The sequence below is a fragment of the Fringilla coelebs genome, assembly GCF_963513975.1.
Source record: "Fringilla coelebs genome assembly, chromosome: 21".
In the NCBI taxonomy this organism is placed as follows: Eukaryota; Metazoa; Chordata; class Aves; order Passeriformes; family Fringillidae; genus Fringilla; species Fringilla coelebs.
The window spans coordinates 3,941,957-3,965,429 of NC_140047.1; the positions used below are offsets into that span (position 1 = coordinate 3,941,957).

The 23,473-nt window shown below is 48.7% G+C and overlaps 1 protein-coding gene across 1 annotated transcript; it reads right to left on the reverse strand.

The window, feature by feature from the left end:
- Positions 1-1,911: 1,911 nt before the first annotated feature.
- TNFSF8 (TNF superfamily member 8) lies at positions 1,912-22,238 on the reverse strand (the record flags this gene model as incomplete). Its single annotated transcript, XM_084219906.1, has 4 exons — positions 1,912-2,309; positions 2,906-2,977; positions 14,854-14,899; positions 22,044-22,238. The coding sequence occupies 4 exons, from the start codon at positions 22,236-22,238 to the stop codon at positions 1,912-1,914; spliced, it is 711 nt and encodes a 236-aa protein (XP_084076032.1).
- Between the last annotated feature and the right edge of the window lie 1,235 nt (positions 22,239-23,473).

Consider the following 23,473-nt stretch of genomic DNA (forward strand, 5'->3'; position numbering starts at 1 on the left):
GGGGTGGGATGTGTGAGGAGATGCATATTTTCATTCACTGACTGCTTCTATATTCAGGAGCTATGATCCCTCTCTGCCAGGCTTGCTTTAACTTCTCTGGAAACTGGTTGTGGAGGCAAATAGAAGATAAAAACCTTGTTCAGAGACATGAGGGATTTATAGGGCCCAGAGGAGTGAGGAGATCCCAGAGGAGTTTCCAAAGTCATACGCAGGGTCAGCTGACTCTTATAAAAATAAATTTCTCTTTGCTAAGAGAAAAGGAAAGAAGAGAAAACTAAATCCATTTTTTGTTTTCCTTTTTGATTTAGTTTTCTTTTCTTTTTTTTTTCCCTGAGTCATTAACAGCAAAAGGAAATTTTGGTTGCATCAGTGTTTATCAAAACAGAAAGTGTGTATCTCTAGTAGTGAATCATATCTGCTCCTGACCTTTAGAAAGTGTCTGGTGTAAGTTGAAGTCACCTGGATGGATGAGACAAAACCTCATTGATATGCACCATCACTTTCTGGTGATGTAAAACAAGAAACAAATTACTGCTCTGAGGAATATTTGGAGTGTGCTCACACAAACTGAGCTGCATCAGTCACCAGCATCCACTGAGCTTGGGTGATAAAGCACTGGGTTTCTGCAGCCAGAAACTCAATCTATGACTAAATGTTTGCTGTGGAGAGTTTGCCAAGCTGCAGTCAGAGAAAAATGTCAGTTGTGCAAGGAGAAAAACTCCAGTAATGGTGAGAATAGGCATTCCTGGATTCCCAGAGGTGAGGGGAAAAGGGGAAGGACTGAACTGGGGGAGCAGATTTGGGAACACCTTGGTCCCTTCTCTCCCCACACTGTAAGAATGAAATTGCAAATAATTGTCTGGGTTACTGCAATTCATGGAATAAGAGGGCCTGAGATTCTTCTTTTATCCTGAATTCTCTAAATATTCCAGGCATCCAAAGGAGCTCAAATACCACCCCAGACTCTGGCCTGTGAAACATCTCAGCTCTCAGCTGAGGGTCAGTCTGAAACAGTTTGGGAAAGTGTGGACTTTGGGGAATTCTCTGGAGGAGAATTCCCAGATTCCCAGTGTGGTCTGTGCCAAACTGCCAGGGCAGCACTCGAGGAAAATGCATCCTGATGGACTTTGCTGTTTGCCAGATTGGCAACTCCATTGCTGTTTTAATATTTAATGTGAAAAGGTCTGAGAACCCCAGGGGAAAACAGAGGCTGAGCACTCTGTTTAGACAAAGTCTGTCCCAAAGAGCTTTATATTTAAATAGGAAAGATGGATAAATAGTGACAAGGAAGACACTTGAAAGAAATGACATAAAGTCCATAGCAGAATGCAGCACAGAAATATCCTGTAAATCCCAAATCTCCTATGTCCTGCCCCAGAATTTCAGCTACCAGCCTGAGAGTCAATAATTTCATCACTTCTGCTGCTGTACAATGAATCTACTCCAGAGTTGTCATTGTGTGCCCGTGGTAGAGAAAAGCTTTGACTACAAGCTTTGACTGTTGGGTTTTTGGAAAGACTGGGTTAAAACATTACTCCATAAAATAGAGTTAAACACATTTCCCCATGTCCTGAGCACAGGTGCTGTGCCAGCAGTTCATGATCCTGAAAATCTCTGTGTTGTGGATTCTTGCCATGATCTGGCTGGGTTTTAGTCTGTGTTTGCACAGATTATTTTGAGGAACCCTTGGTGGGTTATGTGCTGGATAGTCCAACAATCCCACCCAGAGCCAGGCCAGGGAACCTGGCAGCTGTGGCTCTTGCAGTGTTTTTTTTTTTTCTGGGACACTCACAAAATTCATCCTAGGCATGAGGTGAGGTGTGAAATTGAAACCAAGGTGGTGCCTAGTGAAAGCAGGCTGCTGGTGCTCAGAGGAAGGGTCTGGGCAGCAGTGGGAGGTCAGGGAGCTGCTCACATTCCATCGCTGTACCGCAAGACCCCAAGAACGTTTTCATTGGGAAGAGAAATGTCATTCAGGAATTCAGGACGGTTCAGTGTTACTGATATTCTGTCCTTCTCTTTCAGGTGTGTCAAGTGTAGCTGGCTCAAGGTCTTAAAAGCCTTGTGCTGGCACGTTTCTGATGCACAAAACGTGGACAATGTCTGCCTGTCCACCCTGTCGTTCACCAGCAGCTCAATCTTGAGGTCGATGGGGCTCTTGGAGCAGTTGGGAAAGTGAAAGTTCAAGTTGCAGAAGATCAAGTAGAGGCCTTGTTTCCTGATCACCAGCTGCTGGTTCTGGCACTCGATGTCCTCACAGATCCCCTTCTCCACCAGGCTCAGCTTGGAGCTGTTCACGGTGCTGGACACTGCAGGGAAAGCCAAGGGCTGTTAGCTCCCAGCTCCTCTGAGCTCCCTCCAGCCCCAGGACACCTCCAGCAGGGTTTCCTGCTAAAAGGAGACACCTGCCAATGGTTTCCTGCAGGAAAATCCAGGAAAATCCCCGGAAAGAGAGCTGGGAGCTCACACATGGAGGTGGGGCACTAAAAATTCCAAGGATTTACTCAGCCCTTGGGAAATCCAGGACAGTGAAATGCATGAGTGTTCATCTCCATTATTTCCCCACTTGGCATTTGAAGGGAATTCAGAGAGATGTACATTCATGTGCTTTCCATATTCATGGAGATTGGACAGCTCATGGGGGTGCACCTTCCTCTGTGCATGTGCAGAAGGTAAATTTTAATTTCCTTTTATGTTTATCGAGTTCAAAACAAAGTTTCTAGTATCAGATAGGGGTTTGCCAATCACATCCCAGGAGAGCTAAGGAATTTTTTTCCTATAAAATGCCCTTTTGGACAAAAAGGCTATTGGCTAGTAAACCCAGTGTGAATGACATGAGCAGCTTTTCAGACAGCTCTCAAATTTCCTTTTCCCAACCCTCTTCCCCCCTGGACTCCTCGCTGACCTCTCATGTAGGCAGCAGTTCCGTTGGCTGGGAGACTCTGTTGGATCCTCAAATAGTCTTCAAAGGTGTTACCTGAAGGAAACAACAGATTAACTCATTCCTCCTGAGCTTTTTTTTTAATACTTTTTGGTACAAAAAATGCAGCCAGCACTTGGTACCCTACTTCCAGCATGGTTCTTACTCCTTGGCTGAGGATATCTGATCTGCCCAGGGAATTCAGAGCAGTGTCACTCAACTGGTAAATCTATAACAACCTAAAGCTCTGGCAGATTGCAGCTCTCAGCCGTGAAAAATTAAATTCCTTACCCTGCTTCTTAAAAACAGGAGTGATGGTTTTAAATTAAAAGAGGAATAGATACAAGGAGGAATTTCAGTGAGGATGGGCAGGCCCTGGCACAGGGTGCCCAGAGCAGCTGGGGCTGCCCCTGGATCCCTGGCAGTGCCCAAGGCCAGGCTGGACAGGGCTGGGAGCACTTGGGACAGTGGGAGGTGTCCCTGCCATGGCTGGGGTGGCACTGGATGGGCTTTAATGTCCCTTCCAACCCAAACCATTCTGGGATTCTCTGATTCTATGAAACAGAAATTATGTGCAGGTAAGCTTAATTTAACCAAGTTGTTTTTGTGGTGCAATTACAGAAAGCTTTTAAACATTTAAGTGGACCATAGTTCTGAAAATGGCTCTTTAGGTGCTTTTGGAATGTTGCTTTGTTCCCTCACGGTTAAAACGTGGATTTCACCAGGACTTTAGGTCCTTCATACAATCCTAGAGTGCTTTGGATAGAAGGGACCTTAAATCACTTGCTGTTCCACCCTGCTATGGCAGGGACACCTCCCACTGTCCCAGGCTGCTCCCAGCCCTGTCCAGCCTGGCCTTGGGCACTGCCAGGGATCCAGGGGCAGCCCCAGCTGCTCTGGGCACCAGGGACCCGAGAGGGGCTGCTGGAGGGGCCGAGCCGGCCCCGCTGCCCCGCTCCCCCCGCACACCCCGGGGGCACAGCCCGCCCGCCCCACCGCTGGGTCCGAGCAGGGAATGCTCCAAATCCAAAGCGCCGGGACGGGGAGGAACTGGGGCTGCCCCTCGGAGGGACGGCTCCGTCCCTCGGGACCTGCTCCATCCCTCGGGAACTGCTCCATCCCTCGGGACACGGGAGCTGCTCCGTCCCTCGGGACTCGGGAACTGCTCCATCCCTCGGGACTCGAGAACTGCTCCATCCCACGGGAATTGCTCCATCCCACGGGATGCGGGAACTGCTCCATCCCACAGCCGTGGGATCTGTTCCGTCCCACAGGATGCGGGAACTGCTCCATCCCACAGCCGCGGGATCTGTTCCGTCCCACGGGATGCGGGAACTGCTCCGTCCCACGCGGCGCTGGGATGGCTCCATCCCCCGGGATGCAGGTATTGCTCCCTCCCACTGCTTCGCGCACGGCTCCGTCCCACGGCCGCAGGAATTGCTCCATCCCACGGCCGCGGGGACGGCTCCATCCCACGGCCGTGCCCGGCACTGCAGGCGGCCGCGGCGCACCGGGGAGCCGCCGAGTCCCATCCCCGCGTCCCGGCACCGCATCCCAGTGTCCCATCCCTGCATCCCAGTGTCCCATCCCTGCATCCCAGTGTCCCGGCACCGCATCCCAGTGTCCCATCCCCGCATCCCAGTGTCCCATCCCTGCATCCCAGCACCACATCCCAATGTCCCATCCCCGCATCCTGGTGTCCCATCCCCGCATCCCAGTGTCCCATCCCCGCATCCCAGCACCGCATCCCTGTGATCCAGATCCTGCATCCCATACCCTGCTCCCCACTTGTCCTCCTTGCATTTCATCTTTCCATCCACATTCCTGCCTTCTATCTCCTCTCTGTAGGTTTTTCCTCCTCTCACCATCCTGGATGTTCAGTTAATGGCACTGATTATCCATCCCTGGCAGTGCCCAAGGCCAGGCTGGATGGGGCTTGGAGCAGCCTGGGACAGTGGCAGGTGTCCTGCCCATGGCAGGGGTGGGATGAGATGAACTTTAAGGTCCTTTCAAACCCAAACCATTCTAGGATTCAGTCAATGATTCTGTGTTAATTCTGTCTTTATTCTGCATGACACAGAATTGTTCCCTAGGTCCACACGTGGATGGACACACAGACAAGGTGTATCCACCCAGGAAAACAGTGCATATCCCAGTGCTGCAGCCTGACAGGTGAATGGTTATTTCTCCTTGCATTTGCTCTCCTTTACAGCTCCTGGCCTTGCTGTGGCTGTGGAAGTGCACAGCAGCTCAGATGGCAAACTGGGAATTTTCTGTGTTCCATTCCACAGCTGAACACCAAGAATAAAGCAGGAAGGAATTTCAGTAAAGCTTTTTCAAATTATACTTCCAGGGTACACAAAACTCTGATGCTGTCCTGTGACTCCGTTTATAAAACTGATTATCACAGTCCCCAAACCCACAGGGGTCTCTGAAGGACCAGATAATGCACAAAACTAAGTTCTACTAAAACCTGACATCAGATGTTTTGTGTCACGATCCTCACATGTCCCACTCTGCTCGGTGCTGCTGTGGCCTGGCCTCAATCCCTGGGGGCACTTTTGAGAGTCACAATGAAAGAAAGATCTAAAGGTGTGAGAGAGTGTCCAAAGGAGGGGCACAGGGATGGGGAAGGGTCTGGAGGGGCCCGTGAGGAGCAGCCCAGGGCTCTGGGGTTGTTCAGCTGGAGCAGAGTGAGGGCAGAGCTCCCCGGGGCTGCAGCTCCTCCCGAGGGGCAGCTCCCATCTCTGCTCTGGGACAGGGACAGGAGCCAGGGCACGGCTGGGGCTGGGCCAGGGCAGCTCAGGCTGGAGCTCAGGGAAAGGTTCTTCCCCCAGAGGGTGCTGGCACTGCCCAGGCTGCCCAGGGAATGGGCACGGCCCCGAGGCTGCCAGAGCTCCAGGAGCCTTTGGACAGCGCTGCCAGGGATGCCCAGGGTGGGCTGGGTGGGGGTCTGGGCAGGGACAGGGGTGCCACTGAATGATCCCTTCAGTCCCTCCCAGCTCAGGATATTCTAGAGTTCAATGATTCTAACAAGAGCTCTATTTATATGCAGAGTGGGATAAGGATCTTAAGTTTCATAGGATTCCTGAAACTGGGGTAATGATAAGAGATTCAAATCTCAGACCCTTGCTGTATCTACATGACCTGATTTCTAAGGGAGTTTTGATAACAAAGATGGACAAATCAGGGAGAAGCTGGTCCCACACCCAAGTTCCCCTGGCTGGAGGGGGTTGGTGTGATGTGTATTGCAGCCTTTGCACTCTCCACTGGAGACAGAAACTGTGGATATCTTGAAAAAAAAATGCAATATTTATCTGATTTCAGTAGTTTAAAGACCTTTGTGGTGAGCAGGAGCTCACTGCTCTCCAAGAATGAGTAAGTTATGTACTAAAGTCCCTTCACCATTCTGGAAATCCCCAAAGAAAAACCAAAACCTGCTTTCCTGGTGTTAGTCATGTCAATCTGGTGTTTTAGTGAGGGCCCAGGCACTGCAGAGATGTGGAGATATGGCTTAGGATGGGCAAAAACCCTTCTGGCCCTTATGTCAGCTGTGGTGATAACAAGAGTCTGGTAACACAATCAGCACCTGAGCCCACTCACACTCCTGTGTCTGCAGGAAGGGGGAGATTATTTCCAGAAACTCAGTGGCATTTCGGGGGTTTACCCTCCAAAGGCTGAAAATCCCCTGCTGCTGCAGCAGCAGCCCTGGGAGGCTGCAGCTCTGAGAGCTGTGCAAGCCAAGTGCTGAGCCTGCCCAGAAAGTGCCCAGAGCTGCCCTGAGCTGCTCAGGGTGTCCATGGATTCTCCAAAGATCTCCCCTCTCTGACATGGCTGCACTGTGCATTTCCAGAGCTGTATTTAACATTTACTGCTGTCAGCAAGTTTGGTGTGCCTGCTTTTAAATTTGGTGACATCAGCTGCATTAGTCTGAAGGGAAATTATGGAAAAAAAATTTGTTTTAGAGAGACAGGCCTGGTCCTCACTCTGCTGAGGCAGCTTATAACTGTTTCCTACTTTTATTTTCCAAGTTAATTCTTTTATCTGAAACATTTCAGCTCAAGCCAAAGGAGGCAGAAATTCCCTTCAGGACTGATCGATGGATGTGCTCACATGGCCTGGCTGGCTTTGCACGAGTCATGGTGTAAATCAGAGGAAATCCCTCTGCAGTCAATGGGATTAGATGGGCTTAAAAATGCTGTGAGGAGGAGGAAAGACAAAGCTACATGTGGGGCTAAAGACCAAGGAGAACACACTGGTTTTACTGTGTGCTGTGAGGCACAGGCACTGCAGACCTTCTGCTTTCAGGAGATCGGCTGGGTAAGGGAGGGCTCTCAGGGAGAAACCCTAAAGAATATCAGGAGATCACTTATTTTTGTCTTTTTGACCCTTTTCATGGGAGGATGGGTATTCAGAGGGTGCAGCCTTGAGGAAAACAGCCTGGCTGTTTCCAGGAGCTTCATGCAGCTTTTCCCCACTGAGCCAAAAGGGCTGGGAAATGGGGATGGGAAACGGGCTGGGAAATGGGGCTGGGAAATGGGGCTGGGAAATGGGACTGGGAAATGGGACTGGGAAATGGGATTGGGAAATGGGACTGGGAAATGGGACTGGGAAATGGGATTGGGAAATGGGACTGGGATATGGGGATGGGAAATGGGGATGGGAAACGGGGCTGGGAAATGGGGATGGGAAATGGGACTGGGAAATGGGACTGGGAAATGGGGATGGGAAATGGGGATGGGAAATGGGACTGGGAAACGGGACTGGGAAATGGGATTGGGAAATGGGACTGGGATATGGGGATGGGAAATGGGGATGGGAAACGGGGCTGGGAAATGGGGATGGGAAATGGGACTGGGAAATGGGACTGGGAAACGGGACTGGGAAACGGGACTGGGAAATGGGACTGGGAAATGGGGATGGGAAATGGGGCTGGGAAACGGGGATGGGAAATGGGGCTGGGAAATGGGGCTGGGAAATGGGGATGGGAAACGGGGATGGGAAACGGGGATGGGAAATGGGGCTGGGAAATGGGGATGGGAAACGGGGATGGGAAATGGATCTCAGAGAAGCTGCAATTTCACTGAGCCCCCAGAATTTCACCCTGAGGTGCAAAATGAACCCCTGGTGTTCTCTCAGAGCATCAAAACCCAGCAGCACCATGTCCAGCCAGGAGGAAGCCAAGGGCTCAGGGGACACATGGGCTGCTGCCAGACAGGTCCCAGAGGGTGTGACTGTGCTGGGGAAAGTTCTCTCTGCTGGCTGCCTCAGTTTCCCCACCTCTGAGATGGGTCTGATGGGAGCACCAGCAAAGGGCACTGAAACCACGAGCTGAAAGTGGCTCTGTCAGCATGGAAGGTGCTGCTACCCAGCCATGGAAACCCCCTCCAGGGGGGCTCCTGAGGCTTGTCCTGCTCCCAGCCATCCCCGGGTGACATTCCGCTGCCAAGGGGGTGGCATCACCTCTGGCTGGGGGCTGAATGTGGGCAGGCACAGGAGCAGGGCAAAACCCTGAATTATTCTGAGGTAAAGAATTAAAAGCAGGCAATAAACAGCTTTTGATTCCTCTGTAACCCCCGTGGATTTCAGTGCTTATGGAATTAGGCAAAGTGATGTCACACACCACCTTGTCAGCAAGCCATACTTAGCAGAATTTGCCTCATTTTATTTCTCAGCAGGCACTCCCTGAAGTCCCTGTAGCTAATTCTAACTCTCCTGCCAGTTCAGTGCCCTGCAAACAGCAGCCAAAGCACTGGCCCAGCCTGTGGTGCTGTGACAAGTGGCAGCTGGGTGACATCCCCTCCGTGACAGAGCTCTGGGCTCTGCTGCTGGCTGTGCCTGTCACACACACACCGAGAGCCTTTGCTCCTCCAGAGCCCCAGAGCTGCCACTCAGCTCTGAAAGGGACTGAACTCAGCTGCCAAATTTCCTTCCATAACCAGAAAACAAAGAAATTCCCTTTTCCCACTGCCGAATTTAGGAAGAATCTCTAATGAATTCCTCAGTGCCAAACCTGTGGAAAACTCTTCAAATCTCTGCCTGCTTGTCAGTGTAGCAAAGGTCACATAATATAATGATATTATAACACATTATAGATATAGATATAGATATAGATATAGATATAGATATAGATATAGATATAGATATAGATATAGATATAGATATAGATAAAAATGTGATATATATATCATATCATAAATATAATATAATACATCCATATATATACACACACATATATATGTGTGTATATATTCATATATATTTATATCTATTCACATACAGCTTGTGTTTGAAGTGTTGGAGAGAGGGCAGAGCTCCCCCTGAGCACGCTGAGCAATGCCAATCAGCCCAGCTGAGATGCCCCCAGCCCACCCTGGCTGTGCTGGGTGCATTTCCCCCACCTGCAGGAGGCCTCTGCACTCTCTCTAACATTTGCAAGCCCAGGCTTGCCCAGGGTTTTCAACCTGGCAAACACAACTGCTCTGCCCTGCCCTCAGGCAGGGTGACATTAATGCACCCAGACACCTGCCTGGGCTGAGGCTGACAAGGGAAAAGCCTTTTTTTTTAGTGTGAAAGGTCCATTTCTGAGGAACCCACTGCTGTGGGGTGGGTGTGTGATGCCCTGCAGTGTCATCACACAATCACAGGGTCATAGAGGTTGGAAAAGACTTCCAAGATCATCAAATCCAAGTTGTTCCCAATCCCCACCTTGTCCCCAGCCCAGAGCTCTGAGTGCCACCTCCAGCCCTTCCTGGGACACGTCCAGGGATGGGCACTCCAAACCTCCCTGGGCAGTGTCAAGGTCTGAGCACCCTTTCCATGGGGAAATTCCTGCTGCTGTCCACCCTGAGCCGTTCCCTCTCCTCCTGTCCCTGTTCCCTGGAGCACAGCCCGACCCCCTGGCTGTCCCCTCCTGTCAGGAGCTGTGCAGAGCCACAAGGGCCCCCCTGAGCCTCCTTTGCTCCAGGCTGAGCCCCTTCCCAGCTCCCTCAGCCCCTCCTGGGGCTCCAGCCCTTCCCCAGCTCCATTCCCTTCCCTTGCCAGGAGGTCCCAGGGCTGGACACAGCCCCTGAGGTGCCCCAGCAGTGCCCAGGGAGGGGACAATGACTCTGCTGGTCCTGCTGGCCACTCTGCTCTTGATCCAGGCTTTTTCTCCAGGCTGAGCCCCTTTCCAGCTCCCTCAGCTGCTCCTCATAGTGTTGGGATCAGATTTGGTTGCAGAAGGCCAAACTGCCCTCTGAGACATGGCTGCAGGTCTGAAAAGGCTCCTTGGCTCATTGGCTTCAGCCTGATTTTCTCTACAGTAGCAGGTTTATGACTGTCACCTGTATTACATTAATTTCTCAGAGCCACATTTTTATTTGGGGACATATTTCCCATTAAAACTGAGAGCAGGGTGCTGGATTTCTTTTCCTGGTTTGTCAAGTGTCAGAGAAAAATACCTATAAATTGTGTGTGTGTTCATTTGTGTCTGCAGATTTTTTTTTGTTCGTTTGCTTTTTTCCCTTTTGTAAATGAGAAGAGATTTTGATATCAAATCTTTGCAGCTCAAATAACAAGAAAAGCCATCAGCTCAGATTACACAATTCCCAGTGAAATGAGGCTCAGAGAGGCCAGCAAGGAGATGATGAGGGCTGTACCTTTCCAGGTCATCAATTTGTCTGCGAGTTCATTTTCCCTCTAAAAAATGAACTTAACAATACCCCTCAGATCCACACTAATAGATGATTTGTTATTTGTGAAATGGGGATGAGTTTCTGCAGAGAAATGCTTCCACAGAAAGAACATTTCACAAACACTTAGTGATGGATTTCATTCCTCCCCCCTGTTGCTCAGGTACTGCACAGACAGTGGCACAGAGCATCGGAGGAGACTGATCCCATTTTTCACACAAACATTTAATGAGCTGACATTGCCTCCCTCTCAGCCTGTGGATTCCTGCAGCCCATCCATTGGGGCCTGACAGCTGAGTCAGGGCTGGAAAACTCCCATCAATCTGCTTTACTGCCCACTGCTGTTCCTCTAACAATAGAACGCAATCCCATCGGAGACTGAAATTAAATCATCGCATTTCCCTGCTTTAATAAGACACAATTAATCCCTGTGGTGGCTGCTGCTCACTGAGGTCTCTGCCTGAGTGACCTCAGCTGGACCCAGCACAGGATTGTGTCACAGCATTGTGTCACAGCATTGTGTCACAGGACATGGAAGGGTTTGGACTGGGAGGGACCCCAAAGCTCATCCACGGGCACCTCCCCCTATCCCAGGTTGCTCCAAGCCCTGTCCAGCCTGGCCTGGGACACTTCCAGGCGTGGGGCTGTGTCCCCCAGAGCATCCCTGAGATGCTGGCACTGCCACAGGGCTGGAGCCAGCCTGGGCAATGCTGGGTTTTCACTCCTTTGCCCATTTTAACAATGCAGGAGCTCTGGTTCATGGCTACAAACCACCCCCAGTTTCCATCTGGGCTGCCTGGGAGGCAGAATGGATCCAAATCTAAATCCACAGCAACTCCAGCCTCACTCAGTCCCTTTCCTGAATGTTTGACCTGCTCCTGTCTTTGGCAGCAGTTGCCACAAGTCCCTGCTTGGTTCCCAGCAGGCAGCAGCTGACAGAGCTCCCTGTGAGGGCCTTCAGTAAATTACCCACTGGGTATATTAATTAATTGTTGGGCTACACAAAACAGAGAGAGTACTTTGCACCTTATTAGCAGAAGAGGTTTGATAAACAAAATGCCTTGGCGAGAGCAAACTGAACTTTGAGGATTCAAAATGCAAGAAGATTCAGACTGGTTTACCAGAAAATGAAAATTACATCAGACTTCTGCAAGTAAGAGATGTTTAAAATGCATAAGTTTGTTTATGTGATCTTTAACCCAATGCAGTAAAGCATTACTAGTCTCCCTAAAATGCTATATAAGCATTGGCATCTCACAATAAAATTGGATTCTTTAACCACCTCAAAGTCTTCCCTGTCTCTCTGCTGATAATTGATAAGCTCTGCTTTATTAATTTTAAGAGGAAAATAAAAGGCCCTGACAATTGGCTCTGTTGAAAGCTCTGTTCCCCTCCAGCAGAGGCTGATGGGCTGGGAGAGCATTTCAATCACTAAAAGCAGCTTTCAGCAGCTCCTGCTGGGCTGGGCCCTCACCAGCAGCCCCCTGTGTCCTCACTGCTGGCATCAGCTCACCCTGAGCAGCAGAATCCTGGAATTCAGAGCAGGAGGCTGCCTGGGAATGAGATGGACCAAAAAACAGAAATGTTCTGGCTGGTGAAACAGCATCCTGGCTATTCCTGGGGAGAGCACACTGCTCCCTCCTGCCAGGCACCTGCCAGCTGCTGCTGAGGAGCAAAAACAACTGCACGAGTTGCTTGAGCTGAGATAAAATCATATATATATATCTATAAAAATAGATATGGTTTATATATGGTAGATATGTATATATATACATATGATTTTATTTAATAGATGTAGAAATAAATATAATTTTAGATTTTTAATATTTTAAATAAATTTAAAATATATTTATACATTTATATTTATTATATTTAATGTTATATTTATATATAACATTATATTTATATATAAAATTATATTTATATAAAATATATAAATAGACTATATATTTCTATAACTATATATTATATAATATAGTCTATATTTATATAATATAGTTTATATTTAAATAATACATTACATGTATTATAGAATTATATATTATATCATTTTATATTTATATAACACTTATATATATATGATATATTATATCTATATAAATAGACAATATCTATATAAATATTATATAAATATTAAATAATAATTATATAAGGTAATATAATTTAAGATTATAGAAAAAGTTGACTATTATTTATTTTTATTTGTTATTTATTGAAATTTTTATTTACTGATTTTTTATTTTAGATTTATATTAGAAATAGAAATAATATAGATATGATATATTATATTTATAGTATAAATAGAAATATATAAATATAGATACTTCTATTATAAATATTTATATTTGTAAATATAAATAATAGAAACGTAATTATAAATGGATTTTTGGACCAGTGACCCCTCTCTCCCTGCCCTGGGAATGCCCCCACCCCTTGTGCTTTGCTTTGAGAAGTGCTGACCTACAGGTCCAACCTCTCTGGCTCCTCCTCTGGGGATCATAAGGCTCTGTACCTCCAGATCCTGCTCTATTTCTGTCTCTTCAGACGCAAAATAAAGCACAAAAAGACTTGAGAAAGACTTAAGAAGATTTGAGGGGATGCTTGGCTTGCTGGAGAGAAAGCAGTGTGTGTGTTCAGGGTGCCTTAGGGAGAGCCTGAGGGGAACAGAAAATTCCTCCAGGTTACAGGAATTTTAGACCTTACAAAAAGCCATGGCAGGATGGGAAGCTCTCAGGAAGGACACGGGGACACTCAGGGGCTGTGGGAGTCACACACTCAGCTTGGGGAGCCGTGGGCTGCGAAACAAACCCAGCATGGCAGAGTCAGGGATTCAAAATTACCCCAAATGGAGTGAGGGGTGCCCAAATGCTGCAAAAATGCAGCTGCAGAAAAGGTGATTGTGGGACTGGGACTCTGCAGACCTTGGGCTCCTCTTACTTAAAATCCTGGAAACACAGAATATCCTGAGCTGGAGGGACTGAAGGGATCCCCCAGCCCAGCCCCTGTCCCTGCAGAGACACCCCAACAATCCCACCCTGGTGCCCCAGTTCTGGCAGGGAGGAACACAGCCTGGGATTAAATCACTGCCTGCTGGGGGACAGGATCTCCACTTGCTGAGAAGGGATGGGAAACTCAACTGGTGCTGCACAAACTCAGAGAATCAGAGTCCACAGGAGATCCTGAGCTGGAAGGGACCGAAGGGATCCCCCAGGGCAGCCCCTGTCCCTGCCCAGACCCCCACCCAGCCCACCCTGGGCATCCCTGGCAGTGCTGTCCAAAGGCTCCTGGAGCTCTGGCAGCCTCGGGGCCGTGCCCATTCCCTGGGCAGCCTGGGCAGTGCCAGCACCCTCTGGGGGAAGAACCTTTCCCTGAGCTCCAGCCTGAGCTGCCCTGGCCCAGCCCCAGCCATGCCCTGGCTCCTGTCCCTGTCCCAGAGCAGAGATGGGAGCTGCCCCTCGGGAGGAGCTCTGCCCTCCCTCTGCTCCAGCTGAACAACCCCACTTTCCTCCAGTCTCCCATTCTGCTCCACCTCTGGATGAACACAGGGCTTCATTTCCCTGCTGGGGGGGGGGAGGCAATGGCATCTCCTGCCCTCTGGGACTGGGCACCAAGCTGCATTTGCAGGGAGTCAGATATTGGTGCTGAGAGCCATGAGAGGCTCCTGTCACACTGTCACTGACATCAGCAGCGCTCCTGATTCACGCTAAGGCAAAGCAGAATCTTGGTAAATTGTCCCTGCTAGACAGATTTTCTTATTTCACTCTCTGTGCTCACATTCTGCCTGTTCCAATTCCTTGCTCTGTCCTTTTTGCTGCTGGTCTCTCCTTGTCCATTCTCAACCCACCCATTCTCTTCTCCCATTTCCCCTCAAACCAGGAGCTGTTTTGGAATATGTCAAACATTTTTACCCCTCCCTCATGAAGATGAGGACTTTACCCACATTTGCAAGAGCCAGCACTTAAAATAAGACCTTAAAATCAGAGTGATGTTCACATCTCCTGGCAAAAAGCTCTTTGGAACTGACAACCCAGGGCACATTTAGAAATATTTGTTGTTTCCTCAGCCATGCACTGGTTCTTGGCTGTACTGAGACATTTGAAAGCTTTTTTCTTGTTTTCATTTTTTCCCCACTACTTTTTCTTTTCACCACGAGGAGCCTTTATTGGAAATGTTAAGATGTGCACAATTGATTATTTGTGCCCCTGGGCAATACTTGCATTACAGATATGACAAATTGCCTGTATTGTTTAGGGGTCTTACCTGTCCTGATGGGTTTTTTGATGCCCTCCATGGCAGGATCAGCTTCCTGAAAGAGAAGAAAGAGTAGAGATGGATTATTCTGGGAATAGGAAACAACCAGTTCACATGCAAGTGTGGATCTGAAACATTCCTGGTTTTTTTCCAACATAGAAAATCGACATTTCTGATACAGCCAGATTCTCTCAGAGCAGAAAGAAAATGATGTGGGTTCTGTTGGGGCTGTTTCAGAAGCACAAATCCTAAAAATCCCTCTCTGTGTCTTGCAAGGCTTCAAGAGAGCAGGACAGGGTGGAACTGGACAACCTGGAGAGCCAAGTGCCTGGGAAAGATCATCAAAGCCCCAGACAGGTCTGAGCATGACAGTGATGTCCTGTCTCACTTCTCCTTCTTGCTGAGGTGTAAAACCAAGGGTGCAAATGGCACAGGAAATTCTCCTCAATCAGCATGACATGAGAAATTCTCAGAAAATCAGCTCCAGGGGTGAAATGCAGCAGGATTCCTCTGATGACACCTTCCTGTCACCCAAACACACATCCCAGCACTCCTGGCAGCTCATAAATGCCCTCAAGGGGCAAAATGTTCTCCCAGCAGCTGAGGAGAGCCCTGGTGGGAGCTCCTTGTTGCAGGAAGGTAGGAAAATTATCAAGAAAAGCCTTATTAAATCAAGCCTGCTCTGGCTGCCCTGTCATTTCTTCCAAGTCAAGCTGGCACTGTGCAAGTTCCCACGTGAAAGCAATCCTGGTGTGAGCAGTTCATGACCATAACAATCTGTTCCTGGGTGAAAAACAACTCACACCTGTATAAACTGTCTTTACCCTGTTAGATAGAAAAATGAAAACTATCTGTACAAAGAGCTTTTCCTGCATGTACACACCAGGGGTTTGAGTGACCAATCCATACAGAACAACAACTTGTTACTGACCAATAAAGTGATTAAGAAGAAAGCTCCTGACCAATGGGAGTCACACATGAGGGCTGTAAAACTGTATAAAAATTAGTTCTGTGAATAAAGAATGGGCTTTTTCCAACAGGAAGAAAATGGAGTCTGTGTGATTTATTCCCTGGGTGATCCCACAGGGATTTCAGTGACAGGGAGTGGGCTGAACCAGCTCCTCTTCCCTGGTACAAATTACCTGGGCTAATTGTGCAGGCTAATCAGGCCAGGTCCAGCTTAGCACATTGGAAGGATCCATTAGGATCACTGAGTCCTGCTCCCTGCTCCTCACTTACCTAAAATTAAACCCCAGGACCTAAAACCTCTCCCAGCTGCTCCTTGAGCCCTGTCAGTGACCCACCTGAGCACTTCCCTGTTCAGTGACCCACCAGGACGTCCAGCAAGGAGAAATTTGGGAACCTCTACCAGCTTTAAGACAACATCTGATATCTCCTGGCAGAAACTGTGGTGGGAACAGCTTCATCCATGGTGGTGTTACACCCACACACCTCATTTCTGTGTGAAAAGTGGATAATGGGTGCTGTGGGGAGGAGGAAGCTGCTGGGACAAGGAGAGAAGCTCTGCTGGGTCTGTTTGTGGTACTTAATGTTCTAATCTTAAATGTTTAGGAAGGTTTTAAATTCGATTTTGCCTTCTTGTGGCTGTGTTTTGAAGAGCAGTGGAGTGTGGAGCTGCATCTGCTCCCAGCAAAGAGTTGTTATCCTTTGGTCTGGTGCCAAGTGCTGCGTCCTGCAGAGGTGGCAGAGCTGCTCCCAGGGGACTGGGCAGTGACAAGTTAAGGGTTGGACCCACTGATCTTTGGGCTCTCTCCCAGTTTGGATGATTCTGTGATTCTCCAGGAATTTGGAGATCTGTAATGGGTTCATTTTCTCTCCCCACACCTGTGTAAGGCAGGGCAGAGTCACCTGCTGAGCCAGTATTTCTCCAGGTGAGCTTTCTGAGCTGGGCAGGGAGGTGCTGGGCAGGAGAACAGGAACCCAGAGACAAAATTTGAAAAAACGGAAGTTTCCAAGCTTTTTGGCCCTGACACAACATCCTCCCTTGGGAGCTCTCATGGATCTCATCACCTATCACCAAATGTTAAACTGAGCAGGGTTTGGGCAGAAAACCCTCCCAGGAATCTCTGCCAGGACCTCTCAGCTCCTTCCCTTGCCCCTGGGCTGTTGTGTCTCACACACTCAGGGCACAGGGAAGTGTTGCTGTTCAATGCAATATCTGAACATTCCTGCTCCCTGGGGAGAATTCAGGATATTTGAGGTGACAGAAAAAGGCTGCTCTGCCCCCAGTGAGAGTGCACTCAATGCAATCAGGCAGCCAGGGAGGTGTTTGCCTTGCTGGTGGCTCAGAGCCTGCTCTGCACTCAGGGCATAAAAACAAAATTAAAATGGACTAAAGGCATTGTGTTCTCACCTGGGAAGGCTCCCAGCGAGTCAAATCAGCACAGAGCAAAGCAATTTATTTTAGTGACAATTGAGTAGATACTGAAATAAACCTTTAGGACTTCCTTTGAAATATTACTGGTATTATTTCTTTCTTTTCCAGCAGCAAGAATATCACATGTAATGCTGTCATTTTGAATGCAAAGAGGCACACAGAAGGAGCCCAAACAGATTAAATGCTACAGTGCAAGCTAAGAAAAAATTCAAGACAACAAATTTCACCCTGTCTGGAGCAATCTGGGGGCTGCTGATGAAAGAGCTCAGTCTTTACTCAGCAAGCAGAACAATTTGAGTTTGCTTATTAGAGAAAATGATAATCAGGTGCCAGTGAAATGATTTATTTCTTCTTTCCCTTAATCATTTTACAAGAAACTTTGTCAAGCTGAGGCAGAATAAAGGGTCATTCTAAATTCCTGGGTCAGTGAATATTCATTGAACCAGAGACCTCTGACCCCTGGGAGGGTGGGCAGGCCCTGGCACAGGGTGCCCAGAGCAGCTGGGGCTGCCCCTGGATCCCTGGCAGTGCCCAAGGCCAGGCTGGACAGGGCTGGGAGCACCTGGGATGGTGGAAGGTGTCCCTGCCATGGCAGGGGTGGGCTGGGATGAGTTTTTAAGTCCCTTCCAACCCAAATCAGGCTGGGATTCTGTGAAGTCTTTATCTACTCTAGAAATCCAAGGAAATTCCCCCAGAGCAGTCCCCACAATTGGTCTGGGCTCAGGTCAATGGGACAGGGCTCTCCTGGAGCAGCTCCTTGTGGCAGCTCTGTGGGCAGGAGCTCTTTGGTCCCCTGCCCTCAAAGGAAAGGCTTCAATCCCAAAAGAAGCCCCAAGGCTCTCCTGTGTTTCTGCTCAGCCTCTCAGCACCATGATTTCAGCAGGAATTTCCCCATGGAGAGGGGGCTCAGGCTCTGCCCAGGGAGGTTTGGAGTATCCATCCCTGCAGGTGCTGGAGGTGACACTCAGAGCTCTGGGCTGGGGACAAGGTGGGGATGGGGAACAACTTGGATTTGATGATGTTGGAGGGCTTTTCAATGATTCTGGGATTTATTGCATGAGCCAGCTCTGGCTGGGGAAGAAGATGGGGGCACTTCCTCCTGAGGCAAATGTTGAAGCTGGACATGAGAAGTGCAGAGAGCAGAGCACTGTCCCCACTGTCCCTCACCTGAAAACGAGCCTCACAGGAAACAGAGTGAAAATCAGTTTCTCCTGTGCTGACCAAAGCTGCCAAAGTGGCACTTCCAAGCTGGAGGTGACTGTCACTGCACAGAACACTGCCAGAGCTGGGCCAGGGCAGTTTTTTCCTAAAATGCCTCCCCGGATTTCCTGTAGTTCTCAATGAGTGGGAAATCTGCTTTTAGAAGAATTTTCAGTATTTTTATTTTATTTTATTTAAAAAATTATATTTTCCTGTCTGTCAGGGTTGCCACAAGAGGGGGCACCCGGGGCCAAAAGGAGTTTTTAGGAGACATAAAACCCCAATAAACAGCCCAGGACTGTGCTGGCTGCTGTATGAGTCATTCACAAATCTACTGCTAAAGGTTCTTAACAGCCTTAAAGAGCAAATCAGCAAATAGAAAAACCTGCTCTGACCTTTAGTATTTACCACACTGCTGATAAAAAGGTTTCCCCCACACAATTTAGAGGTTGAGTAGCTACAAAATCCAGAGCAGTGATGGACTAACCCAGATCATGGACTCTGGACATCCACACAATTTGTCAATGGGAGGCCTGATGAACCTTTCTGTACAGCACCAGGCTTGTGAGGGTCTGTGTGCCTTAAAATGACATTTTCCAGTCCTTCCTGTCCCATTCTCTGTCCCTGGTCTGCCATGTCTCTCTCTAGGCACACAAATATCTCCAGAGGTGGGGATGCACACATATATCCAGCAGTGAATGCAGCAGGCACAAGGGTGGAGGGTTTAACACACTTATAAACAGGGTGAGGAAGAAAAATGATGGCTCCAGACCAGCTTACAGAGACTATGCTCATTCCAGAGGAAAATTGAGTCCCTTGTGAAAGATCAACAATGGCCTGAAGCCAGGTGGCTCTGCAGATGAAAGCTGAAGGAATGAAGTGACTTCAGCACTGCAAACACTTCCAAAAAAAACCAGAGTTTAGCTCTAAAATTGACCCTTCCCAGATATGGCACTGAGATGCTGTGCCACCCTTCTGAAAAACAAGGCGTAAAGGAAATTTAACTCGGGGTGCTGGAAAGTGGGGAGGTGTGATAATGTCTGTTAGAGGTGCTGCAGGATTCAGAGAAGCAGCTTTGAATCATAGTTGCCTTTTTCATTCAGCCTTTCATGTTGTGTTTCCCTTCTTTGGAGCACCCAGATTGTGGGGGTTGCAAGAGCCTGGTTTCTGCAGAGTTTGATTTTCCTTTTCCAGTCTGTCTTCCTTCAACTTAAATTAGGTAATTATGAATTCATCAAAAGGCAGCCTGTGATGGGGGCAGGGACAGTGGGATCTTGGCACCACAAGCTTCTTAATGCTGTGGCACCCAAGGGTCCAAGCCCTGCATTGTGACCCCCAAACACCCCTGGGAACAGAGGGAAATGTTATGAACAAAAAAAAAGGGTTATCCATTTTTTTTTAGACTGCAAAGTTCACAACTGAAACCAATAATAAAGGCATCAAAAGGAGAAAGATCTCCTGGCCATTTATTTCAGGAAATAAAAGGGTGAGGAGGAAAAAGTATGAGGGAGGTGTGAAGTTACCCCTACAACTCACACACACAATCCAGCTGGCAACATCTGGAGGAAAAACCTCATTGTCCCAAGGAGGTGATGACACAAAATGTTGGTTCTTTTGTCAGAGTTATAAAGAAAATAATGAAGTCAGCTGGTGGTGCTCTGATGCCTACAGCAGCTCAGGGCTCCAGGGGCTGCCCAGCCCCTCAGGTGCTGGCAGTCAGGGCTGGAGATGCTCAGATTGCCCAAAGATTGTGAGCCCAGCCTCCCTCTGACAGTGCAGCCTAGAGCTGAGGTGTTTCTGGAGCAAGCCTGCAGCTCCCTGTGGAACCTGTCCCACAGAACCAACCCTCCTTCTCTGCTCTGGGGGTTCAGGCACAGATGGGGGATGGCTGTTCTGCTTCTGAGCTCCCTGAGAGCAAAACACAATCTGTGTGTTCACTGCCAAATTCTCCTCGGAGCGTAAAATTGCTGCTTGATTTTATTTGTTCCTCACACCCCTCAGCTTCGTATTTCCTCCTTCAGCCAAGCTTGTTTTCAAAGCAGCAGCAATGGTGTCATTACTCTTTTAAGTCAAAACCTTGGCTCTTTCAGCAATCTTGTTCCTCTGGCAACTCCTGTAACTGCTTTATCCTGAAGGAGAGGTGATTTAATGCTTGCTTCCATAATCAGTACAAATGAAAGCCTCATTATACAGCAAAGCTGTGGCAAGTCTGTAATTACCTAGACTGTTATTTTAAAGATCTCCCCTGATAGCCCACTATTTCTCACTTAAAAAGCCCCATGTCTCATGTTAACTGTCCTCAAAGTGCTTCTCTTTTGGGAGAACACTGATTGCAGGTAAATGATTCCTCTCTTGAAGGAGTATCAGTCAAGCCTTCCTGGTTTAATTTCTGGGTAATGTGCATACACGGGCACACAAACTGCACAGGGTAAATTTAGCAAGAGAAAATATTGAGTCAAAGGATCATATTTTGTTTTCCATGGCCAATTCCTCCAGCAGCTCTGTGCTGGAGCTTTCCCTCCATGAACAGTAGTGGGGGTACCTCAGCACTTTGATTTTTGCAATAAGATTTCAGAGACTATAAAACTTCTAACCTGGCATTTTACCTTGGTGAAGTTGATGGTAATGCCCCTACAAGGTCAGAAATTCACTTTTTATCCTCACAACCATCTGTCTCTGCTCTGGCTGTCACTGGTTCCCCATCAACCCCAGATCCATTTGAAAGCACTATTTTATTTTAAGAAGTTAAAGTGACTGTTGGCAGAGGGAAGAGTTGTTTGTGTGTGACCCTCTGTCACTGATATCCTTTCTACAACTCTGGTTGTGCATTAAAAATCCCACCCAAGGCAGGACTGAAGGGCCAGGGGGCACGAGGGGGCTCCTTGGTCCCCAGCACTGCTCTGGGTGCTCTGCTCTGCCTCAGCACATCAGCAGGCAGCACCACAGGGTGTCACAGAGCTGGGGCATGTCCCCTGCTGCAATCCATTTCAGAGAAGCAGAGCAGACCCTCTCAAACACTGGTTGCTCTCCAAGAACCTACAGGAGACACACACCAAACCAGGTGGGACAGAGGCTGCTGGGCACCTTGGGTCAGGAGCCCTCTCTTTCCATTTACAGAGCAGGAACTGTGTGCCCAGAATAAATTGTCTATGGAGAAAGGTCCTCTTTTGCTGAAGTGCTTCTATCTGTGTTTCATCTTTCCCCTAATTCATGTGTGTGTGCATTTATAGCAGAGGTAGGAACTGCTCTTCTGGCCACAGAATGGGGAGGGGAAGGGAAGGGAAGGGAAGGGAAGGGAAGGGAAGAGAAGAGAAGAGAAGAGAAGAGAAGAGAAGAGAAGAGAAGAGAAGAGAAGAGAAGAGAAGAGAAGAGAAGAGAAGAGAAGAGAAGAGAAGAGAAGAGAAGAGAAGAGAAGAGAAGAGAGAGAGAAGAGAGAAGAGAGAAGAGAGAAGAGAGAAGAGAGAAGAGAGAAGAGAGAAGAGAGAAGAGAGGAGAGAGAAGAGAGAAGAGAGAAGAGAGAAGAGAGAAGAGAGAAGAGAGAAGAGAGAAGAGAGAAGAGAGAAGAGAGAAGAGAGAAGAGAGAAGAGAATCAATCTCTTACCGTCCTCTGGACGACCAGGACCATGATGGTGGCCAAGGCAAAAACGAGCAACACGCCCAGGGTGGCGATGATGAAATACAAGCAGACTTTGTTAGTGGCTCCAAGCCTCCTGGAATCAGTGTCTTCGTTCACATTCATGGCTGATTCATGCGAGTCCTTCACCTGAGAAAGTGTTTGCTCCTGTTCCTGGCACATTCTTATATAGCTCTCCAGGCGCTGCTCTGTGTCTCCCCTTGGTCAGGTTCGAGTTGCAGCCCATCTCTGCTCCTGGCAGGATTTTCCCCCTTCATCCTGGCTCATGTGATCTGGAAAAAAAACTTCATCACTTGCCGTACAAAGAGAGAGGGCCCCGGGGGCGTGAGGCAGGACGCAGCTGTGAGCAGGGGAAGGAGCTTCATGTTCTTGCTCAGGGATTTCTCCACCGAGGTCCTGCGCTGCAGCCGAGGTTTCTGATGTCACAAGGTGCACAGACACCGCGATCCCCCGCCCCAGGCGCTGTGAAATGGGCAGATATGCAAATTCTCTTTCATTTTATACTCCGTGCAGCTGCAGTCGGGCTCAGGGAGTCGCCCCGAGCTCTGCCTTCCTGTTGTGCACTGAAACCTCTGCTGCCTCCCGACAGGGAGCCACCTCCAGAGCTCTGCATCCACAGCTGGCCCTTGGGCAGCCCCAGCAGCCAGGGGACAGAGGGAGGGAGGAGATGGACCTGCTCTGCCCTGCAGGAGCAGTTTGGGGCACCTCAGCAGGAAAAGGACTCGGGACTCTGAGGGTGTGTCCAGGGAGGGCAACCAAGGTGGTGGAAAAGGCACCAAGGGCAGGACTTGTGAGGAACATCTGAGGAGATTTGGTTTGCTCAGGCTGGTGAAAAGGTGGTTGAGGAGGGGACCTCATGGCAGCCCAGAGCTTCCTCCCAGGAGGAGCAGGGCAGGAGCTGCTGATCCCCTCGCTGGTGGCCAGGACAGCGCAGGAGGAACGGGAGTGGAGCTGCATCAGGGGAGTTCAGAGTGGGCATGATGGAAAGGCTCGTCCCTGAGAGAGTGCTGATCACAGGAACAGGCTCCCCACAGCACTAACCCTGCCCAAGGGGAAAGGAACCTCTGGGTGATCCTCTTGGTCACAGCAGTTTGTGTTGGGCACTCCTGGGAGGAGCAGGGAGTTGGACTCAATCCTTATGGATCCCTTCCAGCTCAAGATATTCTATAATTTTATGACTACCCTTGTCTGTGGAGGTCTGGAGATATTTGGGTGAGATTTTCATTGAAGAATTACACAGAAATGTGTCAGAAATAAATTCCTGGTGCAGGGTAAAAGTTCTGGGCAGAAAGGAAGCGGTGACACTGAAGGAGCAGCTGAAAGCAGAGGTTGGGATGGGCCCACAGATGGTGTCAGTAATCCCAGGTTTATCTGCAGACAGGGAATTCCTGCTCACT